General features: G+C 39.4%; 1 protein-coding gene across 3 annotated transcripts in view; it reads right to left on the bottom strand.

The window, feature by feature from the left end:
• Nucleotides 1-1,502: 1,502 nt before the first annotated feature.
• The window catches only part of vwa8 (von Willebrand factor A domain containing 8), a 118,146-nt gene continuing 98,701 nt past the window's right edge, over nucleotides 1,503-20,947 (bottom strand). For all 3 annotated transcript variants that reach the window (XM_015363890.2, XM_006639022.3, XM_015363891.2), the window contains 8 exons: nucleotides 19,749-19,857; nucleotides 18,919-19,075; nucleotides 15,509-15,617; nucleotides 10,802-10,927; nucleotides 8,323-8,481; nucleotides 5,595-5,693; nucleotides 4,699-4,937; nucleotides 1,503-3,884 (listed from right to left, as the gene is read on the bottom strand). In XM_015363890.2, the coding sequence (XP_015219376.2) occupies nucleotides 3,776-3,884; nucleotides 4,699-4,937; nucleotides 5,595-5,693; nucleotides 8,323-8,481; nucleotides 10,802-10,927; nucleotides 15,509-15,617; nucleotides 18,919-19,075; nucleotides 19,749-19,857 (1,107 nt within the window). In that variant the 3' untranslated portion in view covers nucleotides 1,503-3,775. The remainder of the gene's footprint in view (nucleotides 3,885-4,698; nucleotides 4,938-5,594; nucleotides 5,694-8,322; nucleotides 8,482-10,801; nucleotides 10,928-15,508; nucleotides 15,618-18,918; nucleotides 19,076-19,748; nucleotides 19,858-20,947) is intronic.

The raw sequence follows: 20,947 nt of genomic DNA, 5'->3' as shown, positions 1-20,947 counted from the left end.
AACATTGGTGTTCCTGATTCATCCCAAGCTAAACTCGGACATGCGACACTCACAAGGTTTGAAACTAGTTATTCCTGATTGTTCTGATCACTCTAGACGTCTGGTGCTTTTAGTTTTGCACGTTTGCTGTTCATGCAGTATACTGTTACAAATGTCAGCAGCCATTGGTTCAAAAAATGTGGATGACATTTAGGGAACGCTACTTGAAAGTACATTTAAAACTGAGAGCAGGAAGAACTTCTTTATGCAAATGGTCATGAGGGTTTAGAACAAGCTACCCGGACATATTGTTGAAGCCAGAACCCTGGTTCCTTTCAAGAAATGGTTGGATAAGATTCTTGGGTCAATTCGATTCTAATTCCCAAACAGGCTTTATGGGCAGAGTGGTCAGTTTTGGTCTGTAAACCTTAGGATGTGATCTGCACATCATTTTCAATGATACTGTACATCAAAGACTGAAGTTTAGCTTAAAAAGAAGAAACATCTACTACATGCATGTATATATGACTATGACATGTGACATGTGACATACAGTACCTTATGACCTTTCTAATTTAAAGTATTTATTGACTGGAAATGTCTTGTAAAGCATTAGGTTCTTAGGTCAGATGCTTCACTTGTGACCTCTTTGTCCTCTTTCATCAACTTTACTGTGATTACGTATTATAAACACTAATAACCAAGGAGGACCTATGGTACAAAAAAGAGGAATGGAAGATTAACTCTTACTGGATGTCCTAGTTGTAGTCTTCAAAATAATCTTGGACTACTGGAGCTTAAACTTTACTGGGATCTTCCTCAAATTATATCTACATTTTACTTTGACGAATGGGATGGTTGTGAATGCATTACAATACACCATTGTACAAGTCTCGAGTCGACAGATATGGGAACGTTGAAGGTTATGTTCTTATGTGTTTCATAGCTTTTGAAATGGCAAAATTCCTGCTTTAATGTGTGTAGGAAAATACAGATGGCTAAGATATTAAGAGTGCAAATACAAAAACTAGACAATTAAAGTTACTGCTGACTCTTTTGATGTTAATGGTGACAACACTTGCAAAGGTTTGCACTTGCAAATTTTGGCAACTTCAAATCATTTTCATTCATACATTTATGTACTGTGTAACTAAGTATTTCTGGCAATATTCCTGTTTGAATCCCAAAGTTTTGACTGAGTTTGACAGACATAAAACAGTACATCTGTTTGATGTATCCAGTTCCCTTGTAACTAATGGAAAACGTTACCGAATAGGAAAACACACATCTTATTGCAATGTGCAGAATTATCTACTGAAGAACAACTTAATACTCTTTTTCACTTATTGTGGTCTATTAAGAAACAAAGTGTATTAATATACAGTATACCGTCTTGGCCTCCTCAAGGTCGGACTTAATACACTACACATTTGCATTCTGTGAAGTAATAAATAAATAATACATTTATTCTTCTTGATGGCAATGATACATTAAAAGCCAAAAGATGATTAATAAGAAACAAACAGTGGACAAGGCTATTTTATTAAATAATTTAAACAGTTCTTGTAAGTGCTCTCAGACAAATAATTCTTGTAATTAGAACTGAGGAGTAAATAAAAAACAACAGTAGTTTTATTTTTTAAAAGATAACCAGAAAGCTTGTTTTCAGTTCTATTGAACTTGCCATTATTTACTGAATTTCTTAAGGCATGGCTTCAATTACAAGACATCAATCAAGGACTAATCAAAATGCCATGTTTTCCCTGCACCCAGTGATGGCGCATACTGTAGTTCTGCAGAAAAGACAAAACTGCAGCACTCAGTACTTTCACTGGAGCTTGCTATACAGTAAAATGTGGAGAAATGCTCAGGACTTGGGACTGGAGGGTCGTGGGTCCAGATCCTAAGTGGGACACTGTCAGTGTACTCCAGAGTAAGGTCCTTCACTCAGACTGCTCCAGTAAATGTCCTGCTGTATGAATGAGGACTCTCCAGGCCCTCGCTGTCAGAAGGATCTTGATAAGCAAAGGATGGAGCAGAGCATAGAGCAGCAAAGGGCGAGTGAAAACAACAGAGTCTGTGTTCGGTTTCTTCCGTAAATCAGGCAAAGTTACAAAATAAAACCTCCCTCCTTTATCTCCGACATCCAAATAATGAGAAGATACATGAAAGCCGATGATGACACCTAATCAAATGTGGGCTCCACCAACAATGGGACATTTCTATAGGAATTCCAGGAGCCTTGCGGGACTTTCTTTGAGCCCTTTCGATGCTTTATCTAATAGTCTGGCTTGTGTTGATAGTGGGGGGTTTGCAGATTAAAGCTGATTTCTTTAAGATGCCGAGGTCAAAATATCTGGCATAAGGCACTGAAGACATACAGGAAAAGATCTAGCACTTACACAGATGGGGCACGAAAGAGAGAAATCTACAGAACTGGGGTCCGTGGTCTTCAGGTCTCATGCAAGCATGTGTTGGCAGGTAGGGAATGTGGGGTCACTGTCCCAGCATTCCAATGCAACTGTGTCACTGCTCGCGGTCCAGTTCCACAGTGTCAAAGGGCAAAGAGACAGGAAGTTCAGAAACAGAACTGCTTACTGAGAAGAAGTTTTGTGTGACTGATATGTGTATATACTGTGTAATAGAGTGAATCACTACTGAGATTTCTTTAAAAGTGCACTGGCTGAGAATCTTAATTCTATGGTAAATCTTAAGGGAACACATTTTCAAGTTGAATTGGATAGTCTTTATGTGAATTTGTTTTTAAAAAGTATTTTTTTTCATACTTTTGTCTATGAAACAAGTACTTAATTTAAAATGCTTTTGAAAAAGTGTTATTAATATACTGCGTGAGTCAAAAAAGGAACTGAAACTAACAATATCAGTGCTGAACCTTTGGGAGATACAGGGCGTTGCTGTGGGATGTCACCCTCCTTCTTACTGTACATCAGACACTCCAATCTAGGAGTCCACTGGGAGACACTCAAGACCAAAGCACTTTAAAAAATATTTAGGAACAGAAAGAGGTTGCCTAGAGATAATTGCATAATTGATTTGCTATTGTTTAGAACTTAGATACATACTGTGTATGTTCAAAGAGTTAGATTTTTTCATTGATGCTACACTGTATATTTCCTACTAGTATTTTCAAACAAATGTCCACTATGACATTTGGCTGTACTTTTGTAAATGTCAGAGAATAGGTTATAGCAGCTAAAGGGTGTGAGCCATTGGAGATTCAATTGTAAAATTGTAAGACCAATATTTTGTCGCTGTGAGCAAAGCATAATTTACTTTTACTACATTCAAATAATACAGTAATATTCTTCAGGTAGTCCCTCGTTGTACCTGCAGTTAAGACTACATTGAAAGGCTTTCTTGTATTAACGATCCTGAAGTGGTAATCTGACAACAGTTAATTGGTTGTTGTCAGTTCTCATTGTTTAGGGGAATTAATCTGAAGCAATTTTTGAAATTACCAACATGTGACACTGGCACAGGGGTGTGGTGTTATTCTGAACAGCAGATTCTAGAAAGTGATGAACGGAAAACATCCTTTGCTAAGAGTCACCAAAGGCTTGTAGAAAAAAAAATTATCTTAATGTTACTGTCAGCAGTGCTAAGACACTCTGGCCTAACTAAAGCCCAGGCTGAGTAGGACTTGATGTGCTTTGACGGGATCAAATCACACCTGTGATGTCAGACACAGCCAATGAAAGTGCAGGTGCTGTCGTAGCCTGTGCGGTCTCCTGAGCGACAGGGCAGCCGCGCCACCACTGATCACCAGTACACATCCTCAGGCACTCGACAACATGGTGGAAGTGAAGATCTGCTGCAGGATGTGTGGGATCTGCTTGGTATCCATGGCAACAAACGATCGTCCGGCTGGCAGGGTTCTCTGGAGCCTGCGGGTGGAAGGAGAAGAAGTGCCCCCAACATTAAAATTGCAAATGATGCGGCCCGTAACTGGGTGGGGGGCGGGGAAAGAGAAAGTTTTTGCTCTTCGGTAGGTGGACAATGCACATCATTCATGCTAAGGCCTTTGTGTGATGAAAGGCCTTGGGAAAGCAGCCGTGGGGAAAGTGCCTGAAAGCCCGGTGTCACTGAGACCCCTTTCAGACGCACAATTACTCTGTTTCTATAAGCCGCATTCATTACTGTCACTTGTTCGGCGGAGAGGAACGTATAAAAAAGTACGTCCTTAAATCACAGTGTCCATGAAAAGGCAAGAGTTAATGGAGCCTCTGCTTGAATGTATTCGCCATGAGAGGTGTACTTCCAGACAGTTCTGCTTAACAACATGGAACCTAATGCTTTATTTGTGTTCAAAATATTCAGTGGACATCTGTGCAATAAAAAAGAAAACACAAGAACATACTGCTTACCAGTCAGGATCTGATCTCTGTGAACTGCACAAAAATGACTTAATTATTGCATTTTTCAGCATCTGAAAAAATGCCCTAAACTGTGGAAGAACAAAACGCCTTCTATTTTAAGACACAGCTGGTGCCAAATTGGGGTTAAGTGCCTCCTTGCAGATTAACAAGGAATAATCACCAAGCAAGGTTTGTGTAAATATAATTTGAATTTGACAACAGCGAAAATGCACACAGGTCTTAAAGTGTGATTTGCAGCAACTAAAAGACCCGTGTCAAGTCTTACCCGAGCAAAGAAAAATGGAAGTAAGAAGTGCGATTCTTAGGAGTGATGCTGACTTGCCTTTCTGCCTGATCTCCCAGGGAGCCTATGAAGATGGCAAAGGCGTGGACTTGCGGGTTGCAGGTCAGCGCCTGTGCGAACCGATCCGGATTTATCCCATATCTCTCCAGGTTGGCGTCACTGAGGACCACCACAAAGTGCTCGTCGGCCTCCTCCCTGGCAATCTCTTTCACAGCGTGCTCCGTCCCTTCCAGAGTGTAGTCCCCACTCATGCAGAACTGGGAGTGGGCATGCATCGTCTGGAGGGAATATGGATTACGAAATACAAACGGGATAAATTCTTTAAGGTGTTAAAGATAGCTTTCCATTGATTATGTGGCAAGTTGTAGTTTTTGCCCTAAAAATAATATTCTAAACACTACAACCCTCTCTTATTTCCTAATCCTTTACTCTGAACGTTACAAGGCATATCTTTTCTGATAAGAATGTTTTTTTTTCGTTTCTGTTTTGTAATCTTTGGAGTTTGTTCATATTTTAGCCGAGGACATAAATAGCATTAACACATCATATTGGTTATCTACGCTGAAAAGAATTCTTTCACTAACCAAATAATGTTGTGAAAACATCTTAGAATCCCACTGAAAGGTTGCTTTTCATTTTTGACTTACAGTATATTACTTTGAAGCTGCAATTGTGTTAAATAGAATAGTGATACATTCCATAGATCAGAATGTCCTTTTGAGACTGTAATTTCTATTAATCTGAAGTACTGTAGAATATGTGTACAAGACACAATGAAGCATGTACAGAATGTGACAAGCTCTGTGTGCAGCTGGGAAAAATGTGACTGTATTCTCTATAGTTTCTGTTGCTGAAAACTAAAGGTCATCTTTTTCAGCATAGCAGACTAGTTCATTTTAAGAATTAGCCTTTGAAGAACTCAGCTGTAAATTTACCTTGAGAACCTTTAATCTCTGTTTATCGTTCTTTGGAATCTTATTACACTTGACCAGCTCAATGTTGAAGCCATCGCCCGAATGTCCAACAATATCATACTGGAAAAAATACGAAACAAGAACATGGTCTGTCATCAAGAGAAGAGCTGATGTTCCAAACATATTGCTCAAAATTAGACGTGAAATACAACATAGAATTACAATTTATATGACTCGAACAGCATAAAATTCTTTGCCCATACTATCAATGCTAAAAAAACAGAGGACAGCTTCCTCTAACAGAGCCAAACCTTCTGAAAACCCCTTGTCTCTGATTCCCTGACTGTGGGCATACAGTCGCCTAATAACAATTAGATGACTGTTAAAGGTCAAACCACATCAGGCCCTACACAGCCAGGGTTTTAGCTAGGTCAGTGTCTTAGCACTGACAGTAACATCGAGAGCATTTTAACTGCATTAGGAAAATTAATCCTTAAATCAGCCCAGCCTGTGAGTGCTGTCTCCCAAACTTAATTAGTCACACATCTCTCAACAAGACCACATTTTGAAAGATTACACTTTAGCATACTTCACAGTACACTCAGCATCGTGCAGAAGACAGGAGACACTTTTTATTTAAAGCTCGCTTCCTTGTTAGCAGGTAAAAGCCAGTAAATTAATGTGATCACAGATTTTGATGAGTGTTATGTTTGTAGGATGGCATAAAAATAGCACAGACCACAGGTGTCCCTCTATTCCGGAAAGAAAATTTAGCTTTGGCGCTTGAAGTCTTTTTTACGTCCGAACAAATCTGTAAGGTTACTGCACAGAGAAACCCCAGCCATGTCTGATAAGGCTGTTCAAGGTCACTGGCAGCCGCCGTCTCTTCGCAGGCAGCAGCTTGACTTGGCGACTGGTACGGTGTCCTCAAGCCAGATTTTACAATGAGTCATAGGCGGCTCTGGGGCTCTTGTGTATCACGCCTGTCATGCTCAAGTTATCCGGTCTAAGGTGCAGTGGAGATGAACGTTTCCAACATGCTTTAGCACACAATATCGAAATAAATTTGCTGTGGCAATTGGGCCATGAGTCAAAGCAGTCAGAAAGATATTTTGTGAGAAGAGAAAAGAAACTTGCATGCACAATACCCCTGATGTACATTTTTTGATGTACATCAAAAATATTTATGAGACATGTATCTTACACATTCTCTATGTTAATTATTGTGGGTTTTTCATTTTATTTTTTAAAAATACTTTGCTAAAATGTTTTTTTTAACTTTCTATACAAATATTTTGGATTTCTGAAATATTGTTTGATTTTGAAATAATGTTTTGAGTCCTCGAGCTGCGTAGGTTTTATTTGTAATCGACTGTATCACATTTACTCATGGCACAATACAAAATATCCTGTCAGGAAATGCTAGAGCTTTTGTCCAATGAACGAGCTGGCAAACTGGACTTGTCTCTGGCTGAGTCACTTGTTCCTCTCTCCAAGGCCCAGCTGTAAGAGGTGATGTCAGGAGACCAGCGGCTGCTCTGGTCTGGGCCCTGCCTGCCAGTGTTGCTCAGCGGTTAGTCTCAGTCAGCCCCCTCTTTCACCACAGGCTGTCTCCACGGCAACACTCAGAAACACACAGCCATCTCTCCCAAGGCTGCTTCACAGCACATCACTGCACAGCACAATGCCTGGGCGGGAGCTCTCTTGGTACTGTATCACCCCAGACCGGACCACGCTGCATGATGCAACAAAAGTGAAAACACTGGATTGTCATGGCTACTGTGATTCAAGGAAAATACAAAGTATTATTTTGGTAAACTGGAAGGGCTGAGGCTATCGGAACTATTAAAAAATAAAAGTTGGAAGCCAAAAAAAGTTAAAGCATTGTCATAGCATCTGTCAGCCCTTCAATTAAGTACAAATTGAGAGAGGGTATTAGCATTTATCTAGAGGACTTCACTATACAAATAACCCAGACTTACTAAACAAAATTCAAATTAAATAATTAGGATTAACTGTAAATTTGGTGTACTTCATAAACAGAAAGACAGTTAATAAGTAAATAAAGGGCCGTATCTCTGAAATGTTTCAGATTAGTTTACAGTTATCAAAAGGTAAACCTATCTACATTGTCCATGTTATGACTTCAACATCAGTCTCTTTTTCAGAAGTAGAAATAAAATACGAAGAGTTTCATAAATATAGCAAACTACTTTGATTTGCTTGTATGACACATCTTCTACAAAGCCCACTGCTTTTAAATCAAATCTACTTTCATTTTACTGCACATCTGTATCAACACAGCAGTTGCCAACAATGAATAATGTGGTCCACCACATTTGGTATCAATAAACAAACTAAAACAAGACTAAACTGTCGGACTTTATAGCTTATTCTAATTCCCACTGTGTAGTAATTAGCAATCATATTGTAAAAATTCATCAGCAAATGAAGCTCAAAACATCACTCCTGACACAAAAAATATTCCAAGACAGATTAATACAGCAAGTAGGTTAAACCGCGGGAAAACGTTCCTTGTTTGGTTTTCGGCTTTGATAGCTATATTATTTTCCTGTTGCTAACAACAAAACCTTTCAGAAATACACTTCTCCTCTCCAAGTGGTTGAGTAACCGGCCGTCAGAGAGAGAGTTAGTAACTGTCAGTTGGAGAATTGAGGTTTTGGTCCATGGTCTTCACATCTGACCCATGCAGTGGTCAGTCAGGACGGGCGGGCATCACCACGGTCACCTTGAACTTGTGCTCGTAGCTCTCCAGGGCCTCCATCACCATGCACACGGCCTCCATGGTCCTCTCCAGCCTCCCGTCCACCCCGTTGAAACGGTACATGCTTCCAGATATGTCCACCAGCAGCCGGAGGCGCTTCGGCTTCTGCTGGGGGGTTCCCAGCTGACACACACAAATGAAATGATAAAAGGCAGAGATGTAACAAATTACAGAGAAATGCTTTTTTTCTAATTAGTTCTACCCATTTTCTTCTGCTCCACATATACATAAACAGGGTTCTGTCAAGGGAATTTTCAACACATACTGTATTACAGTACTCTATATACCGCATATATATAAACGTTATTATTATATACATTCTCCTACCAAACTATTACTAATATTATTTTAGACTTGGACATTCTGCCTAAAGAAAAGGGAATGACCAGTGTACGCAAATTATCCTGCGATTCCCGGGACTTGTGAAAGACTGCAAAACAGTAGCAGACCCAGCCTATTGAGCAGTGCTAAAGTAAAAAGATCAGGGCTGAACAAAAGAAGGCTGAGGTAAGTCACAGCCAGAAGGATCTTAATCATTGTTACACATGATGTTGTTCATTGCTGAAGGCAGCAGCAAACCTGGCTAATGCATCATCCTGCACAACCTCAAAAACCTTACAAGAGGTGGTTGGAAAATAGTAAACCACTACCTGGAAGGGCAATTCAGACTGCAAGAAGATACTACATCGCTACTAACCCTACATCGTATGCAGAGGTGCATCAACATGTCAACTACTGTTGGTTGCTGCTGACAATTGCAAACATCAAGTAAAATCAAAGCAGCAGCATTTACTGCTGGAGGAGAACTGAACTGCTATAACAGGTGAGGTACCTATAATTCTCCTCTCTAATAAATAGTGATAAGCCAGCTATATCAAACCAAGGTGACTTTAAAATTCTCAAAGAGTAAAATATCTAGTGGTTTAAGCAATTCTTTCTTTAAACTCCACAAATGCCAAAACGCATTTAATATTCCTTCTTAAAACATAATAATAATAATGATAATAATAATAATAATAAGGTGTAATAAGGTCTGAAAAACATTAAAATATGTCTTGATTCTCTCTTCTACTGTCTGCTTTATTAAACGAATAACTCGAATTTAGTGTCGTATGACGCACAAAATCTGTGTAAAAAAGATTCCAGGTGCACTGCTGGTAGTACATGGGAACATTCTCTCTAACAACGCTCCTAACGAGGAAAATTGGGTACACCACAAACTCTGTCATTTCTTGCCGAGCTTTAACAACATAGTAATTTTGCACTGTATTTAATTAACAGAAATTTGCCATGTAAGAAAATCTTTGACACATTTGAGAAATCATGTAATGGGAAATTGAACAGTTTTCAAGAAACACAGGACAGAGAAAATGTAGCATTTGTAACAACCTATCATATCCATATACAAATTAATTATACAATATAATGTACTAATAAACTCATATTTAACATTTCACATTTCAAATGTATATTTTACAATTTACATCTTTCTATGAAAATCCTATTTTTGTTAAGAGTTCCATTAAATCAATCTAAATACTAAAACATGTCATTATACAAAAATAGTCCTTTTACTGTGAATGCACTCCATAGGTGAGCTAAATCACAACAGCAGTACAAAATATTTTATAGGTCTTATTCTCCATGGTAAAAGACACTCCAAATACGGTCTCCTGCTGACAGATGATATTGTTGTTCAGTGCTGTAATCTGAATCAATGCAATAAGAGACTGATTTGGGCTTCTCCAACACTCAAAAGATGTGTAAAAATAAACTTTATGAATCCATTCCTTGTACTCGAAGCACAGGAAATATCACTCTTTGAAGTCACAATAATTCATATCCAGATGTCACTTTGTTTCAAATGTAGGACTTTTACTGCATTTAAGTAAGTTTCGGTCTACATAAAGTCTATGAAAGGTCAGATCAAATCAAGAACTTCCATTTAAAATGAAATGTTACCATACACATTGCTATGGCAAAGCATGTGTTTCTTTTTGTAATTGATTTCACTATTTTCCATTCAAGTGGTCTTGACCTTTCCAGTTTTATGTTACAACTACAGCACATACACTAAATAAGACCACTTCCATAGTTTAATTTAGGGTATTACTGGGGCCTGTTATGGATTTTCATCTGTGAAAGCTGTCCACGGATCTGCTGCTCCTCTTGTCCAGAGTAAGAAGCAATATTTGAAGACTTACTTTCATCTACAGTATCAGTGGAATTCAGGTTAGTACTCGTTCATGATCATGGTGTGATCAATAGTATCTCATTGAAAAATAGGCAAATATACCCAGGAAGGCCAGATTAACACAGTACAGGAAAATGAAAGGTGATGAACTCCGTATAAAGACGAAAATATTTTGACACAGCTCAACTTTCACATTACAGAAGAGACAAAGCTCTTCTTCAGGGTTCATTTCCTCCAACTCAAGCTCACCTCTGGCTCCAGCTCTCCCCGGCGCTTGTAGATGGCTTTTTCCCCCGTCAAACCATCAATGATTTTGGCATCGTCTAGTTCTCCCAGGGCCTGGTTCTTTAGCCACTGCCGTTCTTTTCCTTTGGCCTACAGACCATAAAAAAGAAACATTTATTGTTTTCTCCAGAGAGGACTCCTGCCTCAGGCTATTCCAGGAACCGACTCTTGTACTAATCTGGTTAAATGGTCACTAATTATACTACCTTTGCCTTTCACTACATTCATTTAAACAAGATTTATACTAACAAAGAAGTTGTCTGAAGGCCAGCAAGAAATTAAAACAGATGGGATTAATGTAAACCTAGTGCTGGCAGCGGATGGGCCATCACTCAACCCACTGAGCTCCTAAGTGGCACTGATTACGTGTTCCTGAGGTAATACAGTATGAACAAAAATATAATTTACTGTATAATTACACACTTTCTACTAACCAAAACATGAAATTTGATTATTTTAATGGTTATCTGAATTTCAGTTCAAAACTGTCCAGTTATTGTGTAAGAGAGCAACGGGGGAAAGGTTTTACTGCTCAAAGTAAAGCAATATAATTTGCGCGGCTGATAGCCTGGGAATATGAGCTGCACAGCTTTACCAGCTTCTAGTCTGATATTCTCAGATCCCAGAAGCTGAACAGTTCCAAACTCAATGGTCCACAATAGTGACAGAGAGTGCTGTACTGTAGTTGGCATGCTTTGGATAAGACTACTTGGTCATTAAAGATCTTGTAAGAATTGGGGTGCTAATCACAGTATCCTGGCTAAATTTCACTCTGGGTTTGGAAAATGAGGTGGAACTAACACTATTTATCAATCTGATTCTACCTAATCTGCTACTGGTACACTATGGCTGCTGTATGTGGTGGATAAAATGGATCTCCTCCTGTAAAGTGCTTTTGGACAATTGTGATGGCATGTGACATATAACTGCAATTAATACTTTAAATAATCATTAAAAAGTAACACTAGGAAGACTTGATAAACATGCAGTACAATCATTTGAAAAATGAAACCCAGTGAATCGGGAATACAAAGGTAGAAGACAAGTGATTAAAATAAACAAAACCTTAGGGGAACCAAAGTTAATATTCAGTTCTGTAGCTCTTTTACTACTGTTGCTCCAACTAAAAAGAAGATATATAAATTCCTAAAAGACTCACAGCTCTTCTGCGAGTTCTTTCTCAGGTTTTCCTGAGAACATACTGTAAGAAAGGTTATGAGCGAGAAAGTCTGTTTGGACTCCATTGCCCATTTGGAAGTTAGCAGTTAATTGGCCTAAGGATTTCATCCAGCTGTTTCTTGAAAGATGTCAAGTTATCAGCTTGGACGATATGGCTGGGTAGCTTGCCTCACACTCCCAAAACACTTTTCCAGAAAGACGTGCCACATGTTCTTGCTTTGAAATGCACTTCATAGTTTCCACTTGTGTCCCCTGGTTTGTGTTTCACTGTCCACAGTATTGTTCAGTTTGCCAGGAACATGTGACAACACTGCAGAGCGTCATCTCAGGTAATCATAGCTTTGGTGAGGACAACCTTGTGCCAGAAAACCATACTTGTTCTTCACACCCTGCCTTGGCATAGTTCTCAGGGAAAAGGAAATGTAAACATGAGACTGGTGACTGATTAGAAACACTTACATACTGTAAGGCTGTTTAACCTTGTTTAAATGAACCGAATCACCTTCCATACTGATGCCTTTAGGAACAATGTCTTTAACATGTCGCCACACCTACATTGTACTGTATTCAATCAAAGTGACAATACTGCACAGCATGGAGAATGTTGGAGTCCTGTTCAGGCACTTTGCCTGGGAATCATCAATTCAACAGAAGTTAAATAAACTTTGAGCAGGGAGGACGAGCCTTGCAGTAGATTCCAGGATATTTAATTGAATTAAGACTTTTTTTTTCAGTTCATTTGAGCGACATGCACAAATGAAAGTCAAATTCACAAACTAAACAGGTTTAATGTGAAAATATCAAATTCCATAGCACTGCTTTAAAAAATACTTTTTTTAAAGCTTTTTATATAATAGAGTTCAACTGCAGTCAATACCACAGCCAGTAAAAATGCCTAAAGGCTCTTATACACACTGAAAGTATTGTGAAAGGTTTGTGTTTAATACTTTTTGATCATAGTCTGTAAATCAGAACACAAGGAAATCAGATGTGTAATATCTTGCCATTTGACCACTTTTTCTCTTGAACTTTTGTTGATTTGCTTCATGTCTGCTGAATATCTCATCTTTTTAAGAAGATGATTTTGGAATAGAATGGATTTTTTTAAATTTTATTTTATCAAACTGACAAAACAAATTACAAACATGGAGCCTAAAAGAGAAAGTAAAGTCCTACAAGAACTTTATTAAAACAAACACAAAACCCAATAAAAAAGGTTGTGTGAAAGTGATATTAATGGGCAGGAAGGCACTAGATGTGATTAGGTGAATTTGCAGGAAGAATAATGTACCAAAGCAACTTCGCTTTCTGCAGTAAATTAAAGAAAATCTACTTTACTCTCTTAAAACTAATATGCTGTTGTTCAAAAGCAATACTAAAAGCCCTCTTTTTTCAGTGCATCCCACCTGCTGCATGTATTGAAGTTTTTTGTTGTAAGCAAATGCTCACATAACAAAGATTTCAGATGTTTCAATGTTTTTTGCATCTTTCTCCACTAATGGTCCCGTGGTTCAATTCTGCCCTCATAGCAATCTGTCAGTTTACACATCAGATGTTTACCAAAGAGTAACACCAGGTCCTCTGTCCTGCAGCCTGACTCCCATGACCAAACCCCAGCCAAACCCAACCTGTTCAGTGAAAGGCAAAACCTACACTGGCTGCAGTTGCACCTTCTTCTTCTAACTCCAGTGGGCTTACAATCGCACCCTTAGGAGACAGCCAGCAGAGCTGGGCTATCCAGTTTTCAGTCTCCTGCTCAATTGCGTCTCAAAACATTAGGCCATGCTTACAGGGTCAGTGGAAAAACGTTCTCCAACAAACTTAATAAAATCGAAACACCTGACACCGCATACATGTAAATTACAGGGCTGTCTCTCTTTTTCATTCCATCTCAAATTGTTCACACATTGCTGGCAAATGGAACTACATTTTTTTTAACAAAACAAGAACATGAACAGAAACAAAACAGCCATGGAAATGTGGTACTTATTCTTCCACTGCTTTTAATCTGACAAATTCCCATGACTGAGCTTGACAATCTGTGACACAGGAGCCTCATCTAAAGACACTTAGATGAAAATTACTTCAAATCTTTAAGGCCACCGATAAATGTAAATGAGCTCTTTAAGTCTTTGAAAATAACTCCTTGATACCTTTTCTGCACTTCTCCATAATTAAAGGCCATTTTTCCAAAAATGTCAAAGAGCAGAATTTCACCCTGCAGAACTGATTATAGAGCATTACTCTCCGAAATACATCATTTGACACCCCATGGCTACAAGGGGTCTTGCAAAGGAAAACCCCCTGAAAACATTTTTCCTTTTGAATTTCTTATCTGTTTTGAAAACTAAGGAGAGGTGGCCCAAGTGTTGGGGTGAAGTGATGTCAGCTAGTATTGGGCAAGTGTGACAGGGAGATTTGATGGTAGTGCTTTATGTGTGTTTGAAACAAGAAGTGTGAGTAAAAATTCAACACCCCAACACTTTGTGACAAAAATGAGAATCACATAAGCTTCATCTTACGTTTTAGCTTTCTGAAGTGCGGTGCTTCTGTACCCAAGACACATTAAATCAAAGCTACCTTTCAATGTCTCCCAGAGAAAAATGCAGAGGTGCTTTATTCTTTTTAACTCTATCCTGCCAAAGCAGTAGAGCGAGCTGGACCACACACAGAGCACAGTGCCACCAGTCTTGTGTACTTCCCTACCTGGTTGCCACCAAGCAGGTCTGTAGAACAGAAAGCCATTGTTCCCCAAAGTAAACCGGCATAGTTACTTTAATAAAATTTTTCAACTGAAAATTAGATATACATTGATTTAAATACATAAGCAATATAAACCGGGTTCAACTTTTTACAATTTAAGATTTAAGGTATATTCAAGCTCGTAAGTAATGCTATACCCAAACTGGGGGCCCTCAGGCCGAAATCTATTGAGAATCAGTCAAGGGTTCCTTCTTCTCTAAAGGCTGATTGATTCTAACTCCTGTTTTCCCATAAAATCCCCACCCATATCTCAGAGTTTAATCCTACTTGGGAGACCTGGCAGTTGCATACAATGTCAGGTAATCGCCTTTCAGACCACTCCAATGTAAACAATAAAACACCTGGAGGGTGACCTCCTCTTTACTCCAGTGTGATTCAGCTCTGTTGTCGCAGTTCTGTAGCCTTCCCCTCAAGAGGACAGCACTGTTCCTTCAAAGCTCATTCGTTAACATCTGTCATGGGATTCTGACACACACACAACCATTATTCAATGACAAGTAGATGCATGCGAAAAATCTACACAACAAACAACAAGGCCGAGCACAACATGACCAGCGCCAACACAAACTGTGACTTTTACAGGAAGCTGCCACGTTTTGTCAATGAATAAGAACAGTCCAGGTTACAAATCTGAACTTCTATTACTGAATATTGAACAGAGTACACATTTTACAACTGAAGCATGTTTAAATGAAAAGCACAACAGCTACTGCATCCAGACGGAATTACCTGGAGACTGTCCAGGATGATTCGTAGAGACTGGACTTGTCGTCTGACAGCTCCAGAAAATCTTTCGTAAGTGGCTGCGTCATATTCACTCATCTCAATTTCCTTTAATCTGAAAGATCAGTAAACAAGAATGTTACACAAAGGACAGGGGTAAATATTTGGGTACAAAATGATGTGTGCACTATATTGGTGGATACACTTTTATAAGAGGCTGCTTCATGGTTAAAGAATTGATTCAATACCTGTAAAGATCTGTGGCTGCATTCATCTGCAGGTGTTCTGCGCTGTACTTCCAAAGGTAAATAAGCCACTGCTTGCACAAGAAGCGAATGATTCATTGCTGAACCTCAGCCAGCCTGGTAACCGGTCCACTGTGTATACAAGTGCTCCCCCTCATCATTCTTTCTTTGCACAGCTCGTGTTGTGACTGTCACTTTGACAGCCTGAGCATTGAACAATAAAGTACATGGCAAGCTTCTTCCAATTAGAGAAATAATACCTCCATTATGTCACTAATACTCACCCACAACATATACAAACCACACAAGTAAAGACAGGAATTCTTCCTAAGGAGTACAGTTGTCTAATCCTTCAAATCTCCACTGCAAGATGAGAATAATTTTTTTTTGTTGACAAAGTGAAGCTTTTTTTTCAGTTCTAGGATAACGACAAAACGTCCAGTGAACTTTCCTTTAAATTCTGAGAATCTACTGCCTTACACAGTACCATTCAAGACAATAGCATTATGAAAGCTTAGTCTGCTCCTGCTCTGTATTAAAAAGCACTTCAAATGATTCAAATGAAATCTGCTTTTAAAAAAGTGATACATGCCAAAAGTTGCCAAACAGGGGCACGGCTACTGTATATAATATACTGTAGGTGAAAGCCAAGTAAGTCAGCATATAATAAGGGAAAAGTCTTGCTTTGCTTGTCTCGTTGATTCAAATTTCATACAGTCTGTTCTGATCAGATTATTCTGTGAATCATCCCTCATGATATAACAATTGAGACGGTGCCTACTCAGAACAGACATCAGAGATTTCACAACATTCATCTTCGCAAAGCATATGATGTACTATTTTGATTCCTCAACAATGCAGCCATGCATTTTTCTCTTTTTTTCTGACTGTAGACAAAACAGGCTGCCTCTAGGTTTTCAGTGGGTTCCAGCTGTTTCCAAAGGCCCACCTACTGAAGAAAGAGCTTGGTCTGGCTTTCAGAACAACAGGCAAAGCCCAGGGACCATTCTCAATAACTCCAGACCTGCCACTGGACCACAATGCTTTCAACACAGGGCTCTTTGTAACCCTGTGGCGAGCACATTCAAGAAGGGTGCTATGAATTCTGGAAGTATTCAACTCAACTCACATATAGTACTCTATAAAGAAGTATAATAGAATTATACAATGATTCTTTTTTTAAATCAGGCTTTTAAGACTGTATCAGAAACATTAACATTAAAATCCTGACTGGAGTCATGTCCAAATATGTGCTAAAACTACCACACAATTATAAAACTGTAAAACAAATAATAACACAATCATACAAGTCAAATGAGACGGAGTAACTTTTGAAGGTTTTATAAGACAGGCTGAGTAAGAGATGAATAATACCTAGGTATGCCTCACTGTATGGAATGTTCCTGAGGTACAGTACTTCTGAAGGTTATCTTCTTTGCCAACTCTTTGGTTTGTCTTATCTTATCTTTCCTCCTGCTTTTTTTCTTTTCCAAAAACAGTAAATATTTAAACATCCTACTGTATATCAGCTACTTAAGAAGGTCAGTATCCAGGCAAAGCAATACATTTAAAAAACATATTTTCTTATAGGTTATTAAGTCATGTCTTTTAAGATCACATGTACATCTTGTGTTCTCGGCTGCTTCTGAAAACCTTTCAGTCCACCCTGAGCAAGAAACCTCAAAATGAAGATAAGATCAGATTTCCTCAAAAATGTCTCTGTCACTGTCCCCTATCATGGATTGATTATTCAGAAATCCCATGAAAATGACAAAGGCACTTAATGACCCACATGCATGAACTATTACTGAATAATTTTATTAAAGTAATTTTACGAATGTGCTTTTTTTAAGTAAGGAAAGCCTTGTTTGAGAAACCTACTAAGCTGTGTAAAAAATGGCCTAATTAAATTTAATTTAGCAAATCAGCACAGCTGATGTTTGTGATGTGACGGTGTGGAAAAAAGTTGTTTTTGTTCCTGTAAATAACGCAGGTGACAGTGGTTTGAAACAGCAGGATGTGTGGAAATTCTTCTCATGGTGCACTGTTAATGGAAGCAGTGTTGGAGCTCAGTGCGGGTGCTGTGCTTTGCAGGAAACAGCCTGCGCTCTGTGTACAGGAAGCTTGTCAAAGAACTGAGAGGCCCGGCCTGTTCAGAGAACAGAGGCGGCCTTCATCGCTCTGAAATGAGGCTGCTTTCAGACTCTTTTACAATCCAGTGCTTGAAAATCTATCAGCATGAATGACATCATTCATAACTCATATTGTCACACATACTTGGGATGACAACATGCATAAGTGACTTGAATAAAAGGTAACAAAGTTCCCTCCGGCCATCATAATTTGCTGGCCACTTCGATACATTAAAGACGTATCTGTTCTTTAAGCCCCTCATATTTCACTGAGAGAAGGAAAAACATTGTGTATAGCATATTGTGTTCAGGTTTGGGAAAACACAATTGTATTGTTGGAATAATTTACAACAAGTTCAATGCTGCAAAACGAATGAACTAGCAAGATGGTGTGAAAAAACGTTTTTCACTGTCAGTCTTTCAGTTTCCTCAATAACAATACAAATAGTGGTTCGGTTAAACAGTCCTGTTCCGGAGACAAGACAGTCCCTGTTTCATTTCTTGAATCTTGTCTGTTTAGATGGGATGAACGGGCCCCTCTTGTTTGTAGCCATTTTTATATTTTAACCATTTTTTATGAGAGGTGTTCCAAAAACAATAAAATGAGCAGGATGCAAAGTCTCTGCTCCATACTCATTTATTATATCTGGTAACATTTCTGCACAAAAAGTCTTCATTGTGATTGCCCCTTATTGTACAAGACCTCTAACGTCTCAGGTGCGCATTATTTTCTCCTTTTTCAAATGGAAAGGTTTGTATCCAAAACTGCCTAACCTGGTGCAGGACAGAAACAGGAGAAATGAAAGAAACCCAAGGAGACCATACAAACTCCAGATGCTGTAGAAAGAACCCCAGGAATTGAACCCTGGGCCTCAGCGCTGAGAGGCAGCAATGCTCTCCACTGCGCCAGCGTGCCGAGTCTGAGTTTGAACTGTATTCACGTCAGTGCTGGGGGAAAGAAAGACACATGTGCAAGCTGTGAAGCTCTGTGGATTTTGGCACTCGCGTGTGGGAAATGTGCCTTCTCCACAAACAGTACCTCTCTTTGAAGGCCTTCTCCGCCATTTCTCTGGCTGCTCTTTTCACCTCCTCGGGAACAGCGTCCTTCTCCGCCTGGGACACTTGATGAACCTTGTGCCCAGCGTCGAGGCGGTAGGGGCCTCCCTTCCCACCCAGACCAGCTGTGTCTCTGCCTCCTGCAGGACAAGGAAAAAAGCAAAGAAAGACCATGAGAACAGTTCCAAACAAGCGGAGGCCATTTGTCCCCACCAGATCGCAACCAGCTGCTTCACGGAATAGGACAAGGGTAACGACTTTTGGGTAAAGAAGTGCCTCCTGTTTTGGGTTTTAAATACAGTTCTATGCAGTTTCCACTTGTGTCCTGTGGTTCGTGCTTCACAGGTCACTCTGAGTCGAGTCCGTCAGAGCCTTGGAGGATTTTGAACGCCTGTATCGGTTAACCTTGTAGTCTTCTCTGCTCAAGAATATATAGGTTCAGTTTCTTTAGCCTGTCAGTGTAGGATGCCAAGGCTGTCCGGGATACTTTTTATTATGGTTTTTCTGAGAGAATGTTAGAACAACCAAACAGTTTTGAGACAGTACAAAACAGTCTTACTACTGTACAACAGTGATCATCCAGAAACCTTACTTCAATAACGTAAGCAGTGTACATACCCATCAATCTTACCATCTTCATAATGTTTCCTTGCTCATTAATTTAGTGGTGTGCTTCTATTCGTTATGCTAAAAAAATGTAAATTTCATGGACAGGAAAAGACACAATCGCAATTTTAGGCTGCATGTTAAAATTACCTACATTTTAGATCACACGAGGAATACAAATTCAAAAGCTTAGAAGGGACTACTCACCTGTTCCCCCTGCCCACATATTTCCACCAACATGTGGCATGTTGTCAGGGTCTGTCTTGCCATGTTTAGGAGAACTCACATCTAAGCCATTGTCCCGCTGAACTGTAATCTGAAACAGGAAATCAAACCCGGATAAGTCAGACGTATTCTGGGGCGGAGCGGTGGCTCTGTGGCTAAGGATCTGCACCTGTGACTGGAAGGTTCCCGGATCGAATCTCGTGGCCAGCAGGGGAATCCTACTCCGTTAGGCCCCTCAGCAAGACCCTTAACTGCTCCAGGGGTGCCCTACAATAGCTGACCCTGCGCTCTGACCCCAGGCTTCTCTCCATGTCTGTGTCTCATGGAGAAAAGCTGGGGTATGCGAAAAGACAAATTCCTAATGCAAGAAATTGTATAGGGCTAATAAAGAAACATTAACATTAAATTATTTTAACATTCTCTGTATATAGTTTTTATTGAAAATTTGAGATGACATCATCCCAATCCTGCAAGAGCAGGATCTGGAAGGACTGGGGGGAAGTTGCCGACATTGCTGGACTAGTCCAGACCCTGGCCCTGGTGGAAACGTGGAATCCTGGTCAGAATCTGCTAGTGGCACAACGAAGGCTTGAGCATCTTGAGTGTGTGTATCAATCCATGTTTATGTTATGGCCTTTGCAAGAGAATGAATGTTTTGGGGTTTACAAATGAATATAAACTATTTTGTTCATGAAAATGAGGATGCTCATCTTGTGTTTTAAATGATGACCCAGATGTCCCTATGATATGCTTGGAAAGTATTCATCCCCAACCAATAATATCACAGGTTATATCTGCTATATACTGTAAATACATTTAAAGAAAAACATTTAGTTATTTTCCAAAGGTACTGCTTATGTTTTAAACTGCAATGATTAAACTGAACACTCTTGTATGTGAAGGGAGGTTGAATGTTACAAAAATCTGCAAAGATATACAAAATTACATTTACTACTTGCTTAAGTCAATACTTCGTGGAAACACTTTTGGCAGCTATTACTGCTCTAAATATTTTGGATAGGTCTCTACCAGCTTTGCACAGTGGGATAGTATAATCTTTACCCTTTCTTCCTCTCAAAGATTTTGACAAGTTTGTTGGGGAGTCCTGCTGATCTGATTTAAGTCTGGATAACCGTAGCATATTACTTCTCTTGTTCTCAATCCTCTCAAGTGTGGCTCTG

This window comes from Lepisosteus oculatus, chromosome 15 (genome assembly GCF_040954835.1).
Source record: "Lepisosteus oculatus isolate fLepOcu1 chromosome 15, fLepOcu1.hap2, whole genome shotgun sequence".
NCBI lineage: Eukaryota > Metazoa > Chordata > Actinopteri > Semionotiformes > Lepisosteidae > Lepisosteus > Lepisosteus oculatus.
Note: the sequence above shows the minus strand (reverse complement) of the source record. Positions and strands in the feature narration are given on the sequence as shown.